The following is a 21,087-nucleotide window of genomic DNA, read 5'->3' as shown; positions in this document are numbered from 1 at the left end:
GGCGGCGGAGAGGTAAAGTAGGATGAGGGCAACTGTTTCTCCGTTGTCCAGAAGCGTTCGGATGTCATCTGTCGCTGCAATGAGGGCGGTTTCGGTGCTGTGTTTGGCTCGAAAGCCGGATTGTGAGGGGTCGAGGGAGTTGTTGGATTCAAGGAAGGTGGCGAGCTGGCTATTAACAGCTTTCTCAATGACTTTGGCTGGGAATGGGAGGAGGGAGATGGGGCGGTAGTTCTTAAGTTCAAAGGGGTCAGCTGTGGGTTTCTTCAGGAGGGCACTGAGTTCGGCGTGTTTCCAGCTTTCTGGGAAGGTAGCGGAGTTGAAGGAGCAGTTGATGACATCACGGAGATGGGGTGCGATGATGGAGTCTGCTTTGTTGAAGATGTGGTGGGGACAGGGGTCGGTTGGCGAACCTGAATGGATGGAGTTCATCAGGCGGATGGTGTCTTCAGTGGTGATTGGGTTCCAGGCACTAAGGTTGTTAGAGATCGGTTTGGGTTTGGAAGTGGGAGGGGTGGGCTGTTCTTTTGAAATGTTCTTAAAGCTGTTATGTATGTCGGCGATTTTGTTGTAGAAGAACGAGGATAAAGAGTCGCAGAGGTCTTGGGAGGGAGTAATGTCGTTAGAGGCTGCGGTGGGGTTGGTAAATTCTTTGAAGATGTTGAATAGTTCCTTGCTGTTGTGGGCGTTGTTGTCGAGTCGATCCTTGAGTGCTGATTTCTTGGTGGATCGGATCAATTGGTGGTGTTTGCGGGTGGCTGCCTTGAAGGTGGTCAGGTTGTCAGTGGTTGGGTTTTTTCTCCATGTTTTTTCGAGAGTACGGCATAGTTTCTTGGAAATCTTAAGGTCATCGTTGAACCAGGGGGCCTTTTTGCTACCTTGTTTGATCTGGTGGTTTTTCAAGGGTGCTAATTCGTCAGCGCTGTGGGTGATCCATTGTTTGAGTTTGGTGGCAGCTTCGTTTGGGTCCGGTGAGAGGGCTGGAGGGTTTTGGTTGAGTGATGTGAGGAGTTGGCCGGTGGTGATTTTGTTCCAGTTTCTTTGAGGAGCAGGTTGTGGGGGGTTGTGATTCGTGGTGGTTTTGTAGCTGAAGTGAACACAGCTGTGGTCCGTCCAGTGGAGAGCTGTGGTATGATTGAAGAAGATGTGTTTGCTGGAGGTGAAGATAGAGTCGAGCGTGTGTCCGGCTAAGTGGGTGGGGGTGTCAACGAGTTGTTTGAGTCCGAGAGTTGCCAGGTTGTCCAGAAGGGTGGTGGTGTTGCAGTCATTTTTCTTTTCTAAGTGGAAGTTGAAGTCTCCCAGTAGAATGTAGTTCTCGGAGGGGAGGGTATGTGGGCTGATGAAGTCGGTGATGTCTTCGCTGAATTGTTTACGGGTTCCTGGTGGTCTGTAGATGAGGGTGCCTCTAAGTGTGGTCCTGGGGTCGGTGTGGATCTGGAAGTGGAGGTGTTCGGCGGTTGCAAGGTCATCGTCGGAGCTGGTCGTGATTCTGATGGTGTTCTTATGGACGATGGCGATGCCGCCTCCTGTTTGGTTGGAACGGTCTTTTCGGATGATCTTGTAAGCGTCCGGGATGGCTATGGCGATGTCGGGTGCTGATGATGCTTTCATCCATGTTTCTGTAAGGAAGGCGATGTCCGGTGACGCAGTGTCGAGTAGGTCCCAGAGTTCTGTGGCGTGTTTGTGGATCGAGCGGGTGTTTAGTAGGATGCATTTCAAGTAGTTAGAGTCGGAACTGTGTTTGGAGTTCTTGGATTTGGTGTGGGTATTGATGCAGGCGAATTTGCAGGAGTGGCAGGCGAAGGGACCGTGGGTGCGTCCAGGGGCAGCTTCGTAGCATCGAGGAGTGCGTCCGGGGTTAAGGGCTCAGAGGGTGGCGGCGTCATACGTAATACGGGAGGAGTGCGGTTTGCGGGGGCCAGGGGGTCTGGCGCTGGACGCGGTCCAGGCGCGGACGGGCGTAGACGGGCTTACCTTTGGCGCACCTTCGGCGCGCATGAGGCGCGACCGCTGCGCGTGAACGCTGCGCGCAGAAGCATCTGTCATATGTGGATGGTGGAGGGGGAGGGGCGAGGGAGGGTCAGCTGGGAGGCGGGAGCGGGGAGGAGACACTGGCCAGGGATCACAACAACAAGATGGCAGAACGAAATGGAAAGCGAAAGAGGGGCACGGGATAGCGCTATGATCTGAGCACAGTCAGGCACAAATGCAGGCAGTGCGGGCAGTTTAAAATAAATAATGCTATTGAGCAAAGTACGATACTGCACTACACCAATATCCAGCAAATCAGCAATTCAGTAGAGAAGTAACAGCAAGCGCTACGATGCTAGGCGCTACGGGAGTCAAATAATGCAAAACAGGCTCAGCTACTAATTAGCACTGAGCGCAACGATACCAGGCTGCAGGAAGGAGTGTGGCGCTGTGGATTCAGGAGTCAGGGAGCGTGGGGAGCAACCGCTTCAGTGGGCGGTTCGACGGTCCTGAATTCTTTCATGTCACCAAATATAGAACAGATCTCAAAGGTAATTAACTCAATAAAATCTGGAGCACCTTTAGACCCCTGTCCTCCAAAAATATACCATATGGCACAGGATAATATCAGTGAACAACTTAGTACACTTTTTTAACTAATCATCACATCAGGTATCTTTCTAGATGCGTGGAAGACAGTTTCAATTCTTCCTCTGTTGAAAAAGCCCAACCTAGATCACAGCGACAATAGTAGCTATAGACCAATTGCGAGAATTCCCTTCCCAGATAAAGTACTAGAAATAATTCTCAACCCCCAATTTACTACCTTCATTTCCTCGGCAGACTTGTTGGATTCTTCCGACAAGAGCATGGGACAGAAACTGTCCTTATCATGGCAGCAGAGGAGATACGGGCAATACTAGACACCAGTGCCAAGGCCGCCTGGATGTATCGGCGGCATTTGACACCGTAAATCACGACATTCTAATCAAAAGACTCCAAGAGGTCGGAGTCAGGAACTCTGCCCTCAAGCTGATCAAATATTATCTGAACAACAGGTATCAATATGTTCAGATCTGCAACTCTTACTCAGAGCAGTTTACTCTGCTGTTTGGAGTGTCCCAGGGCTCTTCATTAAGCCCCATCCTATTCAACCTATATGTGACCCCTCTAGTCAATATCATCAGGCAGTTCCACTTCACAATGATCTCCTACGCAGACGACACCCAAATTGTGGTGTCCATATCTAGCAGCCCCGAGGAAACAGCTCACTGCTTTAGCCAATGCATGTCCCACATAAATCAATGGATGGGCACAAACTGTCTAAAACTCAACGGGACTAAAACAGAGGTTCTCCTATTAGGATCTGATGCCTCCTTTTGGTCATGGAACTGGTGGCCTCCCAGTATGGGAGATCATCGTACCCAAGTCCATAAAATGAGGAATTTGGACATCATCTTCAATGACAAATTGATTTTCCAACACCAGATCAACAAGGTCATCTCCCATGTCTTTCTAACACTAAAATCCATTCATAAAATACACACTTTCATCCCTCCGGAAGCAGTAAAAACATTAGTGATGGTGCTGGCCATGTCAAGACTGGATTATGGAAATGCCTTATACCTAGGCCTTCAAAAACAATATCTGTTTTATTGCAGCGGGTGCAGAATGCAGCCGTCAGATTGCTGCTGAACATCCCCAAATTTCAGTCCATCTCAGAAGGTCTAAAAAAACTCCACTGGCTCCCCGTGAAGAAAAGGATTGAGTTTAAATTCTTATGTCTAGCGTACAAAGCATTGTTTGGAAATGGACTAGCGCTCTTGAAAAAACATCTTACGTGGTACCTTCCATCCAAACATCTACGATCAGCACATAACAAACTCCGCCAGACACCAAAATTTTAAAAAGGCAGTTGCGGAGGAAGAAGCTTTGTTCTGGGTACAGTGAGGCTTTGGAACTCGCTCCCGCTAAATATTAAAAGCTGCCCAACGTTGTTTGGTATTCAGAAAGTTGCTAAAGACATGGCTATTCTCAAACTAAGCTACACCATCTCCATCTGAATCCCTCCGCACAGCGCCTAGATGCCTTTGGGCATTTGTGCGCTATATAAATCCCATAATCAAATCTATGCCTGTCCAACTATAGGCCTATCTCTCCGCTACCCTATCCGGTAAAAATTCTGGAGAGGGCGGTTAGTAAATCTCTTTCTCAGTTTTTAGAAGATAATCACCTGTTAGATGAGGTGCAATTCGGGTTCCGCCCTGAGCATGGAACAGAATTGGCCCTAGTGACAGTCCTTGATGATCTAAGAATGCAAGCTGACATTGGCCACTCAGTGATATTAGTACTACTGGATATGTCAGCCACATTTGATACGGTGATTCACAGTATCCTGCTAAAAAGACTCACAGATATTGGAGTTAAGGGTCTGGCATTAAAATAGCTCCAGTCATATCTGTCGGATAGACAGCAAGCAGGGGAAACAACATTTACAACGCAACTTTTACAACGCACTACCATTACAACGAAATTTTTACAACGCAAAAACCATTACAACGCATGTATTTACAACGCATGTTTTTACAACGCAGGTACCTTTACAACGCATACCATTACAACGTAAGTATTGGTAAGTATATAATTATATTTAAATTGTTATATGTTAGGTTTTTTTAGGGGTATTTTTAAGGGTTCAGGGTCAGTTTTCAGTTTTTGGGTAAAGGGGTATTTTTAGGGTTCAGGGTGAGTTTTCAGTTTTTGGGTAAAGGGGTATTTTTAAGGGTTCAGGGTCAGTTTTCAGTTTTTGGGTAAAGGGGTATTTTTAGGGTTCAGGGTCAGTTTTCAGTTTTTGGGTAAAGGGGTATTTTTAGGGTTCAGGGCCAGTTTTCAGTTTTTGGGTAAAGGGGTGTTTTTAGGGTTCAGGGTCAGTTTTCAGTTTTTGGGTAAAGGGGTATTTTTAGGGTTCAGGGTCAGTTTTCAGTTTTTGGGTAAAGGGGTATTTTTAGGGTTTAGGGTCAGTTTTCAGTTTTTGGGTAAAGGGGTATTTTTAGGGTTCAGGGTCAGTTTTCAGTTTTTGGGTACAGGGGTATTTTTAGGGTTCAGGGTCAGTTTTGGGTTTTTGGGTAAAAGGGTATTTTTAGGGTTCAGGGTCAGTTTTGGGTTTTTGGGTAAAAGGGTATTTTTAAGGTTTAGGGTCAGTTTTGGGTTTTTGGGGTACAGGGGTATTTTTAGGGTTCAGGGTCAGTTTTGGGTTTTTGGGTAAAAGGGTATTTTTAGGGATCAGGGTCAGTTTGGGGGTTTTGGGTAAAGGGGTATTTTAAGGGTTCAGGATCAGTTTTGGGTTTTTGGGGTACAGGGGTATTTTTAGAGTTTAGGGTCAGTTTTGGGTTTTTGGGGTACAGGGGTACAGGGTAAAAATAAAATAAAATTAAATTTAAATTAAATGAAAATAAATTAAATTAAATTACATTAAATTAAATTAAATTAAATTATATTAATTTCATTTAATTGAAATTAAAAAAATTAATATATACTTACCAATACTTACGTTGTAATGGTATGCGTTGTAAAGGTACCTGCGTTGTAAAAACATGCGTTGTAAATACATGCGTTGTAATAGTTTTTGCGTTGTAAAAATTTCGTTGTAATGGTATGCGTTGTAAAAGTATGAGTTGTAACGTCATACATCCGCAAGCAGTGACCATTCCACCCTTCGTATCCATGAAGAGCTCTGTCCAACATGGGGTTCCTCAGGGATCGGCAATAAGTCCGATTTTATTCAATATATATCTGCGTCCACTCATCCCTATTATTAAATCCTTTGGAATAGAATTAGTCAATTACGCAGATGACACGCAACTTATGTTCTCGATGGAAGGGAATCAAGCAGTTGTAGAAAAGTCAGCCCATATCGCACCCGATGCCCAGGCTGCTGGTGCAGGGCGACTCTTCGTTCCCATCATAAATAATTACCAAATGAAGAGACGGGCACTGGAAGTAGGAAAACAAGAACAGAGTTTATTACTCATGAGGAGAGCATGTCATTTGGGACACTCGCATAGTGTCTTCGGGAGGTGCTCTAACAAGTTTCTCTGAGGCTTCGTCTTTTATACAGAGGTTTAAGGCACACACACACATCCTTCATTACAATCAAGACATTGTGAAGTATGAAGATATTCCAACACGTGGCTACAGTAGGGGCCCTTATCCTCCATGCAATAGGAGGGGGCTGTCACGCAGCTGAGTGTTCTGCTTATTCCATTGGAATGTGTGTGCCTGATCGAATCTCAGGGGGTGGGGTGGCCATGATCAATAGTGGCTTCTTTCAAGAAAGACGAGTGCATACAGTAGTGGGCAATAAACTGTATCCTCGGGCTAAGGGATGACCAGCGGTCCGTGCAAACAATTAGGTTCAGAGGAAGAGGTCATCAAAGGAGGGGTATTCATGGAGGGACAGGAGGTGTTGGTCAGGCGCGGGGTGCGATTCTCAGGGACAGAGTCATGCGGGAGGGGAGGGCTCATGACTTGTGCATGTGAGAGCGGGGGCGGTCAGGGTGCATGGGGGAAGCTTGCAGGGTCAGGGAAGTGTGCCGATGATCGATCGTGAACTAGGAGACCATGATACCTAAAATGGCTGTTGTGTACGTGTGTGCATGGGTCTATGCTAGCGGGATGACACAGTCAGTGTTTTAGCGATATCCGTTCTGCTTACAACAAGGGGTACAGTGAACATAAAATGAACGCCGCTTATGTACATACACATTGCCATTTTCAACAGTCGCCGCTTTTTTACATAAGCAAGTTCAGTTTCTGCATAGTTAATGCGATAGGCAGAATGCACTACATGTTAATTTACATTTGTTGGGTTCTTTATACAATCCTAGAGATCGGCATAATATTTTAGTCGGAGTCAAGAAAAGAGGTTCCGAAACATTACAGCATCAAGTTCAGACTTTTTCTCCGATGACATTAATTAAGAGTAATCTGATACCTTCGGGTCTTATCAGTACTTTGGGAAGCTAGATACATGGGTGACCGACGAAACATTTTTATAAGCAATAAAAATTGAGGGAGGAATGCAATTCGATGTAAACAACTAGTCAAGGGGTGGGTAGAAAGTTCAGGAAGGGGGGTCTTAGTGAAAATGTCTTTTTCAACGACGAGCCACCACTGGTAGACTCTTGTAGTCCGTGTTCTTTTCGTTGGCGCTTTTGAGCACCGGCGGTGGAGCTATAAGTCCAGCTCGGAATCATCCTTACGCGTTGCAGGGTGCGATCAGTCCTCTGCTGTTAGATCACAGTCCTGTTTCCTAACTCATTTTCTTAGGGGTGCCTCATGCTGGGCACCTGCGTGTCTTTCTTTTTCCGTGGCAAAATCCCATTCCATAGTCAAAAGTTTATATGAAAGAGTTTGTTGAATAATCGAGGGAAGAGAGGGCGGAGTGGGGCCAGATCTTCGAACACACCAAGAGACCAAGGGAGCAAAGGACAACGAGCAGGCAAGCCCAACAGTCGGACTCAAAAGGGGACGGGGGACTTCAGGCACAAGTGGGTCAGCGAGTCGAGGGCTTCAAGGCAGCCCTTCATTCCTCCATCTGCTGAGTTTGAAAGTTATGCCTCGTCCCGCGTCTCGTTGCTCTGCGGCTCCACCTTTGGTCGTCACACGTGCTCCATGATCTGTGGCCAGGCTGTGCGTTACGTCCAGCTCCTCTCCTCCGGTGATTATATCTTTAAATGAGTAGAAAACAAGTTTTTAGAAACACTGGCAGGAGAAGACATTTATACATCTCAATTCCGTCCCCAATCCTATGTAGGTGGGGATAAGTTCATCGGTCACAGTCAGAAGTCGTCATTTATGGAGTCTGCAGGAGTGCATTGCTATGGAATTCATAACCCTGTTCGTCGCTCATTCGTGACGTACGTGGAGAGAAATTGGACTTTTATACACAGTGTATTATAGCAAACACAAAGTCGAGTCCTTATGTAGAGACTCGCCCTTCCCTTTAACCCAAGCATCGACAATCTTACATCTCCCTTCGGGGTCGGCTAACTCTTGTAAGTGGGGCGTTATCGTCATGAAGAAGGGGGAGGGGGTGGACGTAAAACATGCTCTTCTTGGGGAGTGAACGTTAATCAAGGTCGTCAATTTCGCTTTCGAGGGTAGATGACATGAAGCTGGGGTTAATCGGGGGAAACGGGGACGCTTTGGGCATGGAGCTGGGGTCGATCGGGAGAAGTGGGGTACTCTGGACATCCACACTTAAGTGTAGAGGAGCGAAGTAATCTGTGCATTGGGAATTGCATTTTTAGCGAACTGAGAAACAGGAGGCCATTGACGTTATAGTCCCCTATAAAGGCCAGATTAGGGGACGTTAGTCGTCTGACCCGTCCTTTCTTTCATGACCAACTCGGGTCCTATTGTTTTGCAGAAAGGAGAGGTAGTAACATGGCAAGTTACAGTCGTTTTAGTTCCTGTCAATTTTTCCAAACACCTTTGTGTTCGAGGAAACCCAATTAGGTGGTGTGCCGGGAGGGGCACAACGTTACCATTACAAGAAAAGAGGGAACAGGGGGGGGGTTTAGAGAGAGAGAGAGAGAGAGAGAGAGAGAGAGAGAGAGAGAGAGAGAGAGAGAGAGAGAGAGAGAGAGAGAGAGAGAGAGGAGAGAGAGAGAGAGAGAGAGAGAGAGAGAGAGAGAGAGAGAGAGAGAGTGTGAGGGAGAGAGAGAGAGAGAGAGAGAGAGAGAGAGAGAGAGAGAGAGAGAGAGAGAGAGAGAGATCGCACTCTAAATGGTCCATTCTGTACACGCATGGCATGGAGCGAGAGAGAGAGACGTGTACAATAATGGGCCATCCAGTGCACACAGAACAACAGGGATTAAGTACTACGGAAATACAGACAGAGGGATGACGTAGATCCATGCATCACGTATACACAAACTCAGGCGGAGAAGACAGTACATGTATTATGTACGAAAATCCAAGACAAGACATAAAACAGTTATTGGCCAAAATTATCCCTTTCTGTATGCTGTGCATTCTTAGCATCCTAAGCTCTTTTTACCTTTTTCTTCTCTTTTAACCGTCGGCTGCCCTTACTGGTGGCTTTGATTGTACACACTTACGCCTTTGGCAATTGGTCATGAACTAACCGGGTCGGGCTAATGCTCACGGTGGTTTATTCGAGTCATTTTTAGCAAATGCGTTTCCAGGCTGAGACAACGGTTGGTGTCAGGTGGAGAACAATGGGGCAGCTTGGAGTTACATGTCTAGGAGGGTGCGAAGAAGGATGCAGTAGATTTTAAATGTACCTCACCCCAAAATATTCCTTAAACTTTCCCTATTTAATTAATTGTGGGGTGCTTATTCATTAGCGCACGTCATTTTAGTTGTACTATTCGGGGTGCCAAGCGAAGTTATATTTTGTGGTTTCCCCTTCAGGCTGCCCTCCCAGGCGCTAAGTTCAGAGAGAGAAAATAGTCATGGTTTGCTTGTTGCGGTTAGGTACCATAATCAAACCCTTTTTCCCGTCTCTTCGTCCGTTAGATCATCGTTTTCATACATTGATCGATATTCCGATGTGACCTGCAGAGAGAGGGAAAAAGAAGGGGGCAGGGGCTACATTGATAGATACATTAGCGTGCATAAACCCAGAAAGGCTTTTACTTACTGCATACTCGGCCTATCTCCACGGGATGCAGTCCCTGCCAACTGGGCGTTTTAAGCCCCGGCGGACCGTTAGTGTGACTTTTCTTCTATACAGGTAGCACATAAAGTATAGGCTAAACACCAGGATTTTTAGCGGTTGCTTTTTGGCTGCACAAAAAGGAAAAATGCACACAACGAAAACTTGGACCCTTCATTTTTGCAATATTTCTACGTACTATACTTTTTAATCCTTTAAACAGTGGTCATTTATTCGAAAATTACCAATTCACACGTGACAACTACGTTTGCTTTTTCCAAAAATCTTTAATAAGAATGTCGGTGCATAAATATGGGCCTACAACCCCGTGGGCCGGCCACGGAGCAGGCTGGAACTGTTATATGTGGGGATACTTATTAGCGGAAAACTTTAATGGAGTCGGTGGTCATTTATTTCATAATCTAAAAGTGCGACAAGTGCAACAAAATCATGTCGAGACTTCAGTGTGAGCGAGTGTCATGAGTGTTGGGCTTCCAACTTTCAATAATCATGATGCGCCAAACTTAACAACAATTCATTGTCCGAATGTTCAATTAATACCCATCTGATGTCAAATTACCGTCTGAACACATAATCAGTACCCACCCAATATCAATTCATTGTCCGAACATATAGCCAGTACCCATCCCATATCAATTCATTTCCCGAACTGACAGTACACATCCTGAATCAATTAATTGTCCGAACATATAATTAGTACACATCCTATATCAATTCATGTGGTTAAAAAACCCTTCATACATATCTCATGACACCAGGGCTGAACAATCGGGGTACAACAAGGAGTTGAAAGTTTCATTTGCATCGGCGCCATTTTGGGTGCGGTCAGGCAGAACCAGGCATAGTCTAAATTTCTACTAACTCGTGGTTGGCCCAGAGCTTCTTTTGGCAGTCCAAAAGTTCAGTTTAAAGGGCAAAAGAAAGGATCGGTGGTCTGAACCATCAATCAAAAGGGGAGGGAGGCAACAATGTTCCTACCGGGTCATACTGTGCTTTCACCGGAACTGATCCGAACTGTAGTCTGCAGGATTCTAGTCATTCAAACTGAGGCTGGCGACAGCATGGAAGCGCCGACGTCCTGCGGCTACATTTCCATTGTTCCGTGGGCAATCATGGCAGTCATTCCCCATCGGGGGTATCTGCGGGGGTCGGGGACTCCCGCGGCTCCTCTAGAATCTTCAAGGTCGTGGAGAACTATGATGGTGGAGTCAACAAGTGACCGGGCCATTCCTTCATGCTGGGCCCGCTCTTGCCAGGTCGATCGCCATTTTGAGAGTTCGGCAGCTACCGGCGATCGCGGGGTCAAATGAGCGGACGGGCTCCACCCTGCCGGGCGAGGCGTTGCAGCATCGCCACAGTGGAAGAACCCTTTTCCGGGCGCCTGGAGCGCTGAGGGTGCAGCTGGGAAGCCTCCACCTGGGGAGGCGGGCGAGACTTGTTCGCACCGTCTCTCCCTCCCAGTGCACCCCACGGCGTCTCGCTTGACATTTGTTATGGCCAAACCAGGCGATGAGGACGAGGGGGGGGTCGGAGGCATGTGCAAGACATCCCCCCCCCCAGGGTTGTCGCAGCCATTATTGAAGAAAGAAGTGGCGCCTGGCATGTTTTCGGGCCGGGCCTCCGGTGGATGGCGGCCGGACGCTCTTCGCCCTGGCCCCAGGAACGGGTTCCTTGGTTCATCCGGTGGGGTAAGCCTTGGCGTGTGATGCCTCTCCTGGGCCTTTCGTGTAGTGGCCTCTCCACTCCCAGGCCCTCCATGGATGCTGGTCCAGACTGGGAGAGAGAGGGGAGGGTCGAGGACATAGACATTCCCCCCCCTGCAACTCTCCAGGGTTGTCGTAGCAGTCCCCTTGGCCGGGTCCCTTCGGCCTCGGCCTCTCCTCCGGCTACACCCTATGTGATGATCTCCGGCCGACGGTTGGCAGCAGGACCCGCCCTATATGTGTTGCTTCCGGCTGGGCGTAGCCGCAAACCTGTTGCACTTTGGAAGTTTCCAGATTGGGGCGGATGTCTGTTGCTTTGTATCTTTCTCAGGTTGCCGTTATTGGGCGTGGCAGGCGGTGGGACAGACATGTTTGGGGCAGTGAGGGGCGATGAAGCCTCGTTGCCTTGTGGCCGTTGTAATGTCACGCTTGGTTTCTCTTACTGTTTTCAGGTTTCTTATTACGGGCTTATTTCTAACGTTTCTTGTTTCTAGGACAATAATAGATTTTATCATTAAGTATTGTTATCGTTTCCTTGTTCGTTATTTAATAAAAAGTTCATCAGTGGCCTACTGATTTCGTTCTCCTATTCCTTTCTTTCCAGGTTGTTTCATGCTAAAGTTTCTGTTAACAGGATACAGTGATCACTTCGTTATTATTACATATGTCCTTTTCACTAGGGGTGCTCTCTGGTCGGGCCAGATGACCTACCTCTAGTAAATGGTCCGGGTGAACTGGCGTATCAATCAGTGGGGAGTAGATAGGCATGACAGATTACAACGGGGGACAAAGGTCCGCATTACCTACCCTTCACTACTTGCAAAGATTTTCCTACGTTTATTTGCAAACAGGGAATACCTCCAAAAAGAACCAATTTCCAAACAGTCAAATGTTCGGACAAACAATCAATCAATGAGGAACGAAATAGGTACGACGTGTTAAAGGTTTGCGTTACCTACCCTTCACTATCTGCAAAGGGAGAGAGAATATTCCTATTCTTCCCCGTTTGCAGGCAGAGAAGATCCTTAAGAGAACCAACTTCGAACAATTCAATGCTCGATTCAAACAATCAATCAATGGGGAGAAAAATAGGTATGACGGATTACAATGGGGACAAAAGTCTGCATTACCTATCCTTCACTATCTGCAAAGACTAAACAGAGTATGGCGACTCTGTGCTTGTTTGCAAATAGAGAATCTCTCAGAGACAATCAATAAGTAATACTAGTATTTTCAAACAATCAATCAATCAATTTCGCAATTTGTCGTGTGTCTCGACCTTACCCGGACCGGACCATGTGGACAGTTCTTCGCCTTCCCTTTTCCAGCGCCCGATCGTTCTCTTTTCTCCATGTTTTTACCGCAGCAGTCCTGTGGGATTCCAGTCAGGACAATAGGTCACTTGAGAGAGGTCCGTTCGGAATCGGTGAAGTTCATTCAATCGGCAGCCGGACGAGGGCCCTCTCAAGGCAGGTATACTCCAATCATTTAGATGTTCACCCCATCGTCTGGACCTCTCTTACCGGACCTTATGTCGCTGATGGACCCCGCGTTGGGACGCCAATTGTAGAAAAGTCAGCCCATATCGCACCCGATGCCCAGGCTGCTGGTGCAGGGCGACTCTTCGTTCCCATCATAAATAATTACCAAATGAAGAGACGGGCACTGGAAGTAGGAAAACAAGAACAGAGTTTATTACTCATGAGGAGAGCATGTCATTTGGGACACTCGCATAGTGTCTTCGGGAGGTGCTCTAACAAGTTTCTCTGAGGCTTCGTCTTTTATACACAGGTTTAAGGCACACACACACATCCTTCATTACAATCAAGACATTGTGAAGTATGAAGATATTCCAACACGTGGCTACAGTAGGGGCCCTTATCCTCCATGCAATAGGAGGGGGCTGTCACGCAGCTGAGTGTTCTGCTGATTCCATTGGAATGTGTGTGCCTGATCGAATCTCAGGGGGTGGGGTGGCCATGATCAATAGTGGCTTCTTTCAAGAAAGACGAGTGCATACAGTAGTGGGCAATAAACTGTATCCTCGGGCTAAGGGATGACCAGCGGTCCGTGCAAACAATTAGGTTCAGAGGAAGAGGTCATCAAAGGAGGGGTATTCATGGAGGGACAGGAGGTGTTGGTCAGGCGCGGGGTGCGATTCTCAGGGACAGAGTCATGCGGGAGGGGAGGGCTCATGACTTGTGCATGTGAGAGCGGGGGCGGTCAGGGTGCATGGGGGAAGCTTGCAGGGTCAGGGAAGTGTGCCGATGATCGATCGTGAACTAGGAGACCATGATACCTAAAATGGCTGTTGTGTACGTGTGTGCATGGGTCTATGCTAGCGGGATGACACAGTCAGTGTTTTAGCGATATCCGTTCTGCTTTCAACAAGGGGTACAGTGAACATAAAATGAACGCCGCTTATGTACATACACATTGCCATTTTCAACACAGTCTCCTTGGACAGGTTCCATGACTGCATGCAAAGTACTGCAAACTGGCTTAGAAAGAACTATTTACAATTCAATACAACAGAAATTGTATATTGCTCTACGAATAAAATATCCCGTCCACTTACTATCGATTTCCGGCTCACCCCAACATATAAACCGCTTGTTCTAGCTAAAACAGTGCGCAATCTGGGGGTGATGTTGGATAATAATTCTGCAGTTGGACTCACAAGTTAACAAAACAGTTGCCACCTGTTTCTTCCTGATCAGAGCTTTACGGAAGGTTCTTCCGCTACTGCCAACCTCCTTCAGGACACAAGTGGTGAGGAGCGTTATTCTGATCAGGTTGGACTATTATAACTCCTTGCTTCTTGGAGCACCAAATTCTCTGATACTGAAACTGCAGAGAATCCATACATTAGCGGCAAAGTTAGCTCTAAATAGGCAGCGTAGGTCCTCTACATCTTTAGCTCTGAGGGATCTCCATTGGTTGCCGATCCGACAGAGAATACAATTCAAATCACTCTGCATTGTCTTTAGGACCTAAACCACTGCAGAGTAAATTCACATGGTATATTCCCCTGAGAAATCTTTGCTCATTAACAGCAAATCTGTTTAGCACTACCAGATTTAGAAAAACTGGACGGGAGGCAGAGCTTTCAGCTCTGCAGCTTCACAGCTGTGGAATGACTTTTTGATTGATCTCAGACAATCCGAGAATTTGTTGCAATTTAGAAAAAAGCTGAAAACTTGGCTCTTCCTGAGGGAAGAGTAAAATACAGCTATCGCTATTTTTGACCCGCCCAGAACGCCCCACCCCCACCTTTCCTTTAGTTTGGTCGTTTCTGTGCACAATTACTACACAGTAATCTCCAGCGCCAGGATACCCGTTGGGTGACAGTGCGCTATACAAGTCCAGCTTACTTTACATTATATTACATTACAATGGCGAAGTGGGGGAACATTCAAACTTTCTGGAGTGGGTGTAGAGAGCGTAGACTGGCTGGACAGCTTGGTAGGACACATGAGCAAGATGCTGAGTATGAAACTGGCAAGGATGTGAATTTGTATTGCTATGAGAAGGGAACCAAATGGGGGATGAAAAGTAGAGGACTGAACTGATCCTGATGGGAGCAGTGGACCAGGTTTGATGGGTAGAGAAAGACCCAGGCGAAGGAGGATGTGTGAAAGTGATGAAGATTGTTAATCTAGTACAACTAGATAAAGCCTGTGTGAAGGAATAGGGACGTGTATAGCAATTTCTCACAAGTTAGCAGAAGGTACTAAAGGGCTGGGGAGAAGAACAAAAATGGCTTAGAATGCCCACAGGCCTGAGAGGAGGTGGCAAATCTTCAAACTGGAATTTGGGTGAGACCATTGTTTATAAATCTGGAAATGTGCCAAAAACCCATGTGTGGATTCGTGGGAACACTCGCCCTCCAAACATGGAATGCCTTTCCAGGGCAGACTTGCGCTGCCTTGCGTTAATTTAGATTCAGGTGGCTCTGCGTGACACAGCAAATCCAACTAAAAGGCTTGCTCTGCCCTTGCATTACTTTGCGTGATGTAAGAGCAATGCAAGCCTTAGTTAGTCTTGGTCCGGAATGGGAAAACCTGAGGATGGAGTTGTATTCAAGACAGTGGGACAACTGTATACTGACTTCTTTCTATTTCTTGTGACATTTAGGTAACTGGTAGGGAGAAGTGTTGAGGAGAAGGCAAGGTAAAGGACGCTGTAATGAAAGAGTATAATTGATACAAATGATCTTTGCGGTGATAGGGGGCTGATAATGAACAAAATGGACTGTAAAACTGGGATAAATTATGTGGATCAGCTACTGGTCCAAGACTTGGCGAGATGGAAAGGAGGCTTTGGAGACTTGTGGCTAGGGGGCTAGTGGCTAAGGCGTGATTAACCGAGTACTGTTAGGGTGGTTTGAAATTCTGGCAAGTGTATGAGTTGACTGAATGCTTGAACATTCGGTAGGAAATGGGTGGCCGTGGCAAAGTAAGGGTGGACTGAATTAAATCTGGTTTGAGGTGATAGAGAGAACATCTTGAGGAAGGGGGTTTTTGGTGGAAGCAGAAAGGTTCAGAAAAAAAAAGTGGGTTTGATGCAAGTGTGGTAAGCTTGAATAATTGGAGCTAATGAAGACAAAGTGTGGGGGCGATAGGTCGGTATGGTCCAAGTGTAGGCAGACTGGCTGGAGGACTGGTAAGTCATAAATCAGAAAGGAATAGTAGGGCAGAAAGTCAAATGGTGGCCCAATACATGCCCGGTAGACTACAAAACATTAAAAGTAAGTAATTAGAAAAATGGGGAAAAGGAAAGGCAGCCTAAGAGTCAAATGGGGTGAATTAATTTGATTAAGCAGAGGAACAAGTTACAATTAGTTCAATGTAATAGTTTGTTGTGAGAACATTTCTAGTTTGTTTTGCAGAAGGGCCCTGTGAACGTTGTCTTGCCTCTGTTATAAAAACAACCTTTTTTACAAACTCAGAAGTGAGTCTGTGATTTTACCATCCCCAATGAGAACAGCAGAGAGATAAATTCCTTATTTACAAAGCTGCTCTACAGCTGATCTCCAAAGGTTAGGTATAGATTAGAAATGAGAGAGACATATGCTGTAAGTTATTACATTTATGGTTTAAATCTCTTTATTGTGATTTATTAAATTTAAATGGTAGTAAAATGTGGCACATCTTCATGCATATTTTAATGGAATCCTCTTGTTGACATTAGGCATCTTTTGGAGATTGAAGAACCAGCTTCCAATCACAATGGAGGGCAGCTTCTTTTTGGCACGGATGGCTATTTGTATATATTCACTGGGGATGGAGGGAAAGCCGGAGACCCCTTTGGACTATTTGGCAATGCGCAGAACAAGTAAGCTGCAGATGAAGCTAAATGTTAATAATGTATGAATCAGATAAAAAAACATTACTTATAGTCAATGGAAAATGAAGTCTAAGACCAAATTCATCAGCATTGACCTGGGAACTTGAAATAGGCGCAGACAAGTTTTCATATTTCCATGTTTTTCAGTGTTTCCAAAATAATTATGGTCCAGATGTACAAAGTCCTTTTGTGGTTGCAACCCATGTGATTCATAAAATCACAATGTACACAGAATTATTTCCCTTTTGCAAACCCACAATCCTACTCTACTGAGTCTTGTATACCTGCCTCAGTCTCATGTTCTTCACTGGTAAATGGTGTGAGCCTTAACAAAGGGCAGACAAATATGTATATGTGCTAAGGCCCAATTCTTAACAACAGCACCACATTATTGGTACTTATGATCAATCATACCTGCATAGGATCATATTAGTTTAAAATGGGCTGTTGAGAAATTTACATTTCTTACCCAGAAACCTGTTTATGCAAGTTCTGCTCTCGTGATTAACCTTGAGTGTCTTTAAACGCTAAGAAACATGGTGGCCTCATACCATCTAATATAATTGAAAATTTTCATATGCAGTGCAATGCTGAGCTCACTGACATTTTTGCAGTTTTGTATGTTAAGATTGTCAACTAAATGAGGTACAAGACTGGTTCATACCTGTGGCTAATGTCACTGTTGGAATGAACCTTTTTTTCCAGGGTTGAGAAGCCCACTCCCCAACAAACCAGCTAGACTAGTTGGTTTCTCTGCCATTTCATTTGCCTGCCTGATTTATGTGGAACTCTTAGTGACTTCATGCCTGAGTAGTCTGTGGTAGTCTGAAAATACAAACAGGACATTGGAGCTAGAGACAGACTGGGCAGGCACACTAAAAGCCGAGGGTTTGTATGCCTTTCGCCCTGTGCCTGGTTGTAATACACACGGGTTCAGATGAATAAGGAAAATAAAGCAAATCGAAAATAAGGATAATGGATTAAAATGTGTTTACTGGCATTAACCGCCTTTCCATATATGACTACAAGCACACCTGGTGTAGCCTTCTTTTGTTCAACATCTTGCTGAAAAGTCCAATTAAGAGACCAGGTTTAGATGGTTTCATTTTTTAGTTCATCATTGAATCAACATTACCACCTTCAACAAGTTAGTGTAGAAAAATCTGATATCATTAAAATATTTGCCTGAGGTGGTAGAAGTCTCCGTGTCAAAGCGGCTGTATCCAACCTTTCGATACAAAAGGGGATGATGGCAACCCCTTTGGTAGAAAATCTGTCAGTGTCGGTGATGAGTGGTAGAATTACTACATCCATATATGGGCAGTTGGAATGTACTTCCAAGCAGTTGTGTAGGGATGTTAACATGGTGAGGTCACTCAACATATGATGCAATTTAGGTTTTCATGTGGGTTATAAAAACATTTCTTTTTCCCCCCATGGTGAAAATAGAGAAACATATCTCTTACTTTGCATTTGTAAAATGGACCTCTGCTACTGTCATGACCATATAGTACTTCAGGGTTTTGGTCTACTGCATTTCCTCTTGGACATTGGGCTTCCAACAGCCGAACGCCTGTCTGTAATGTTGCAGTGTCCCAGCCTTCTCATGACCTGCAGGGTCTTTGTAATTTTGAGTTCCCCTGTTTCTTCCCATGTCCCTGGGTGTCCATGTCCACTTGTGATCATATTCCCAGTTTTGTGTACCTCACTAGAACAGTTAATTAGGCATAATTTAAAACATTTTATACCTCAGTGTTACTATATGAAATATACCACACTGTATTAAAATGAAGGAAGCTCTTTGGATTTGTATAAAAATACATGTAATTAACAAGTGAACTAATGTGAGTTTTTTGTCTTTACACAGGAGTGCCTTGTTAGGGAAAGTTTTACGGATAGACGTGGATGTGATGAACCACGTAGGAAGGCCCTATGGCATCCCACCAGATAACCCCTTCATCTCCCATATGGGTGCTCGTGCGGAAGTCTATGCTTATGGAGTTAGGAACATGTGGCGCTGCTCTGTAGACCGAGGTGGCCCAGAAAGTGGACACGAACGCGGGCGAATATTCTGTGGTGATGTTGGCCAGAACAGGTTTGAAGAAATTGACATCATTGTTAAAGGAGGGAACTATGGCTGGAGAGCTAAGGAGGGATTTGAGTGTTATGACTTAAAGCTTTGCCATAATTCCTCCTTAGGTAAGGAAGTCATTTAATGTAGGAGAATTTCTACGAAAACACAAATGATCAATAATTAGCTAATACATTTTCTTCCACTTTTAAACTGCTGCAGTCATCTGAAGATCTCTGTCATTCAAACCATGCCTTACAAAATGTCCCTGTGTTATCCAATTTATTAAACTTTCCTTTATTTAAACAGGAACCATCTTTATGGAAAAAAATATGTGTTCCTAAAAACGTTTACTGTGGCAAATAATTTCCTTTGTTGCATCAGATAGATTCAGATGAGGTACACAATAAATGCTTATTTTGTATAAAGTATAACGTGGAACAAAACAAGCAGTGAAACAGATAGGGAAGTGGGATAGCTGAAGAATGGATTCACTTGGTTTATGTTTAAATGTGTGCAAGATTGAGACAGATTAGGATTTAGACCTCTCCTAACTCACCAAGAGCACACTTTTTCAAGAGAGTATCAAGATATGTTTATAAAAAGGAGGGGGACGGGGGGAGTGGCCGGGCAAGATGGCCGAACGGAAGCAATATGTATCAGCTCCCGGTCCGCACCAGTGTCTTGGGGCAAAATTGGCTGCATCTGAACACCGGAGCCCACACCATAGGTGGCGGATGAAGCCTCACTCTCTGCTGCATACAGGGAGCCCCTCAGTGGACCTCAGGTGACTGCAGTGTAGAAGAGCCGAGGTGGAGACGGAGTACATGGGGGCTCACCCGTGCCGGCAGCCACCATACTGAATCCTACTGCAGCGCTCAGCGAGAGCGGTGCCCGTTCAGGACACGGTTCGGGTTCGACCACGGGTGCTTTTCTCGAACGTTTCCATCAGGCGCAGGGTCGGTGTCGCTTTAGGGAGGAGACGAGGCACACTTGCGCTCACTGCAGCCGACGGCCGCCATCTTGCAACGCAACAAAGGGATCAGTGAGATCGGCTCCCACCCCTGCGGCGATTATAGCGCTATTGGCCACACTGAGATCGACTGCTTCCATGGGGCGCCCCCGCAATATGTGAGGAATCGGAGGAACGACTGCCTGTTACATGAGGTGCACCGGAGGATATCCTGCTGCGGACGTCCACTGGAGGTATGTGGAGAGCACTTGAGTCCTCAATGCCTGAATAGTTCAGCTATATCTGCCTCATACGCAGAGAGGAGCAATAGTGAGGGTACATGCCTCAGAGGAGCACTGAACACAAGTTGGCCGGAGTGAGCATGAAAGCCGATCCCTGTTTTTAAGATGGTGGACAAGGAGCACACTAGGCCTCTCCCATAGCAAATACTGAGAGTCGCATGGGCCTTCCCCCTGAGTCCTAACGCCGTGTTGGAGTACTGATGAAAACCCTCCGCTCTCCGCTGGGGTCTGTAGAGCTCGCTGCAGCTGGAGTGGGTGTAGCGGGTGCCCTCTTCTACTGAAACTGGGCTGCTCCCCGAGAGGAACCGATGTGGTGATCACTCCTTCGACAAGGGTCCTAACAAAGAAGAGTACAGCAGCACTACGGCGAGGTCTGGGTGTAGTTGGTCCTGGGGGCAGGGACCTGCGGTGGTGGCGGCCGATGATGTCACTGGAAGCGACCGACTACCTGAGTGCGTAACGAAGAGGCAGAGGAAATACTGAGGCAGCAATAGCGTAGGTGCCAGTGGCTCGCTTCTATGCTGCTTAAGAAAACAGTGACCAAAGCCGCGACTGGGGTCTCACGTGTCTTTGTTCCAGCATATAAACCTCCTTCAACAGACCGAGACGAAAACGCCGACAACATGGCCTTTACGAAAGATGACCTCATGGCCTCACTGCGTGATTTCAAGGAGGAGCTCCGAAAGGAACTGAGCCAGGACATTAAGGGCTCTATCGACCAGTTGAAAAGCGACCTCAATGACCGACTGGCCTCCCTTCAGCGTGATGTAGACTCTGTGGGAGTCAGGGTGGTGGAACTAGAGGAACAGACTCAGAAGGTGGACAAACGTACCTCCAGCATGCAAGACACGATCGGCGCCCTCCAGGATCAATTACACCAAACCCAACTGAAGGCGGAGGACCTTGAGAACAGGGCACGAAGACATAACCTACAGGTCCGTGACCTGGAGGAGGGAGCAGAAGGACCAGACTTAGAAGCTTTCTTGGAGGGACTCTTCGCAGAAATCGTTCACCCAAAGGTTCTTAAAATCAACCTG

General features: G+C 46.2%; 1 protein-coding gene across 1 annotated transcript in view; it reads left to right on the top strand.

Annotated features, from left to right (window-relative positions):
* The window catches only part of HHIPL2 (HHIP like 2), a 196,402-nt gene that overhangs the window by 95,109 nt on the left and 80,206 nt on the right, over positions 1-21,087 (top strand). Inside the window, 2 exon segments of the mRNA XM_078648224.1 lie at positions 16,570-16,713; positions 18,593-18,924. Coding sequence (XP_078504350.1) covers positions 16,570-16,713; positions 18,593-18,924 — 476 coding nt within the window.

Source organism: Lissotriton helveticus, chromosome 6 (assembly GCF_964261635.1).
Source record: "Lissotriton helveticus chromosome 6, aLisHel1.1, whole genome shotgun sequence".
Classification (NCBI taxonomy): domain Eukaryota; kingdom Metazoa; phylum Chordata; class Amphibia; order Caudata; family Salamandridae; genus Lissotriton; species Lissotriton helveticus.
Note: the sequence above shows the minus strand (reverse complement) of the source record. Positions and strands in the feature narration are given on the sequence as shown.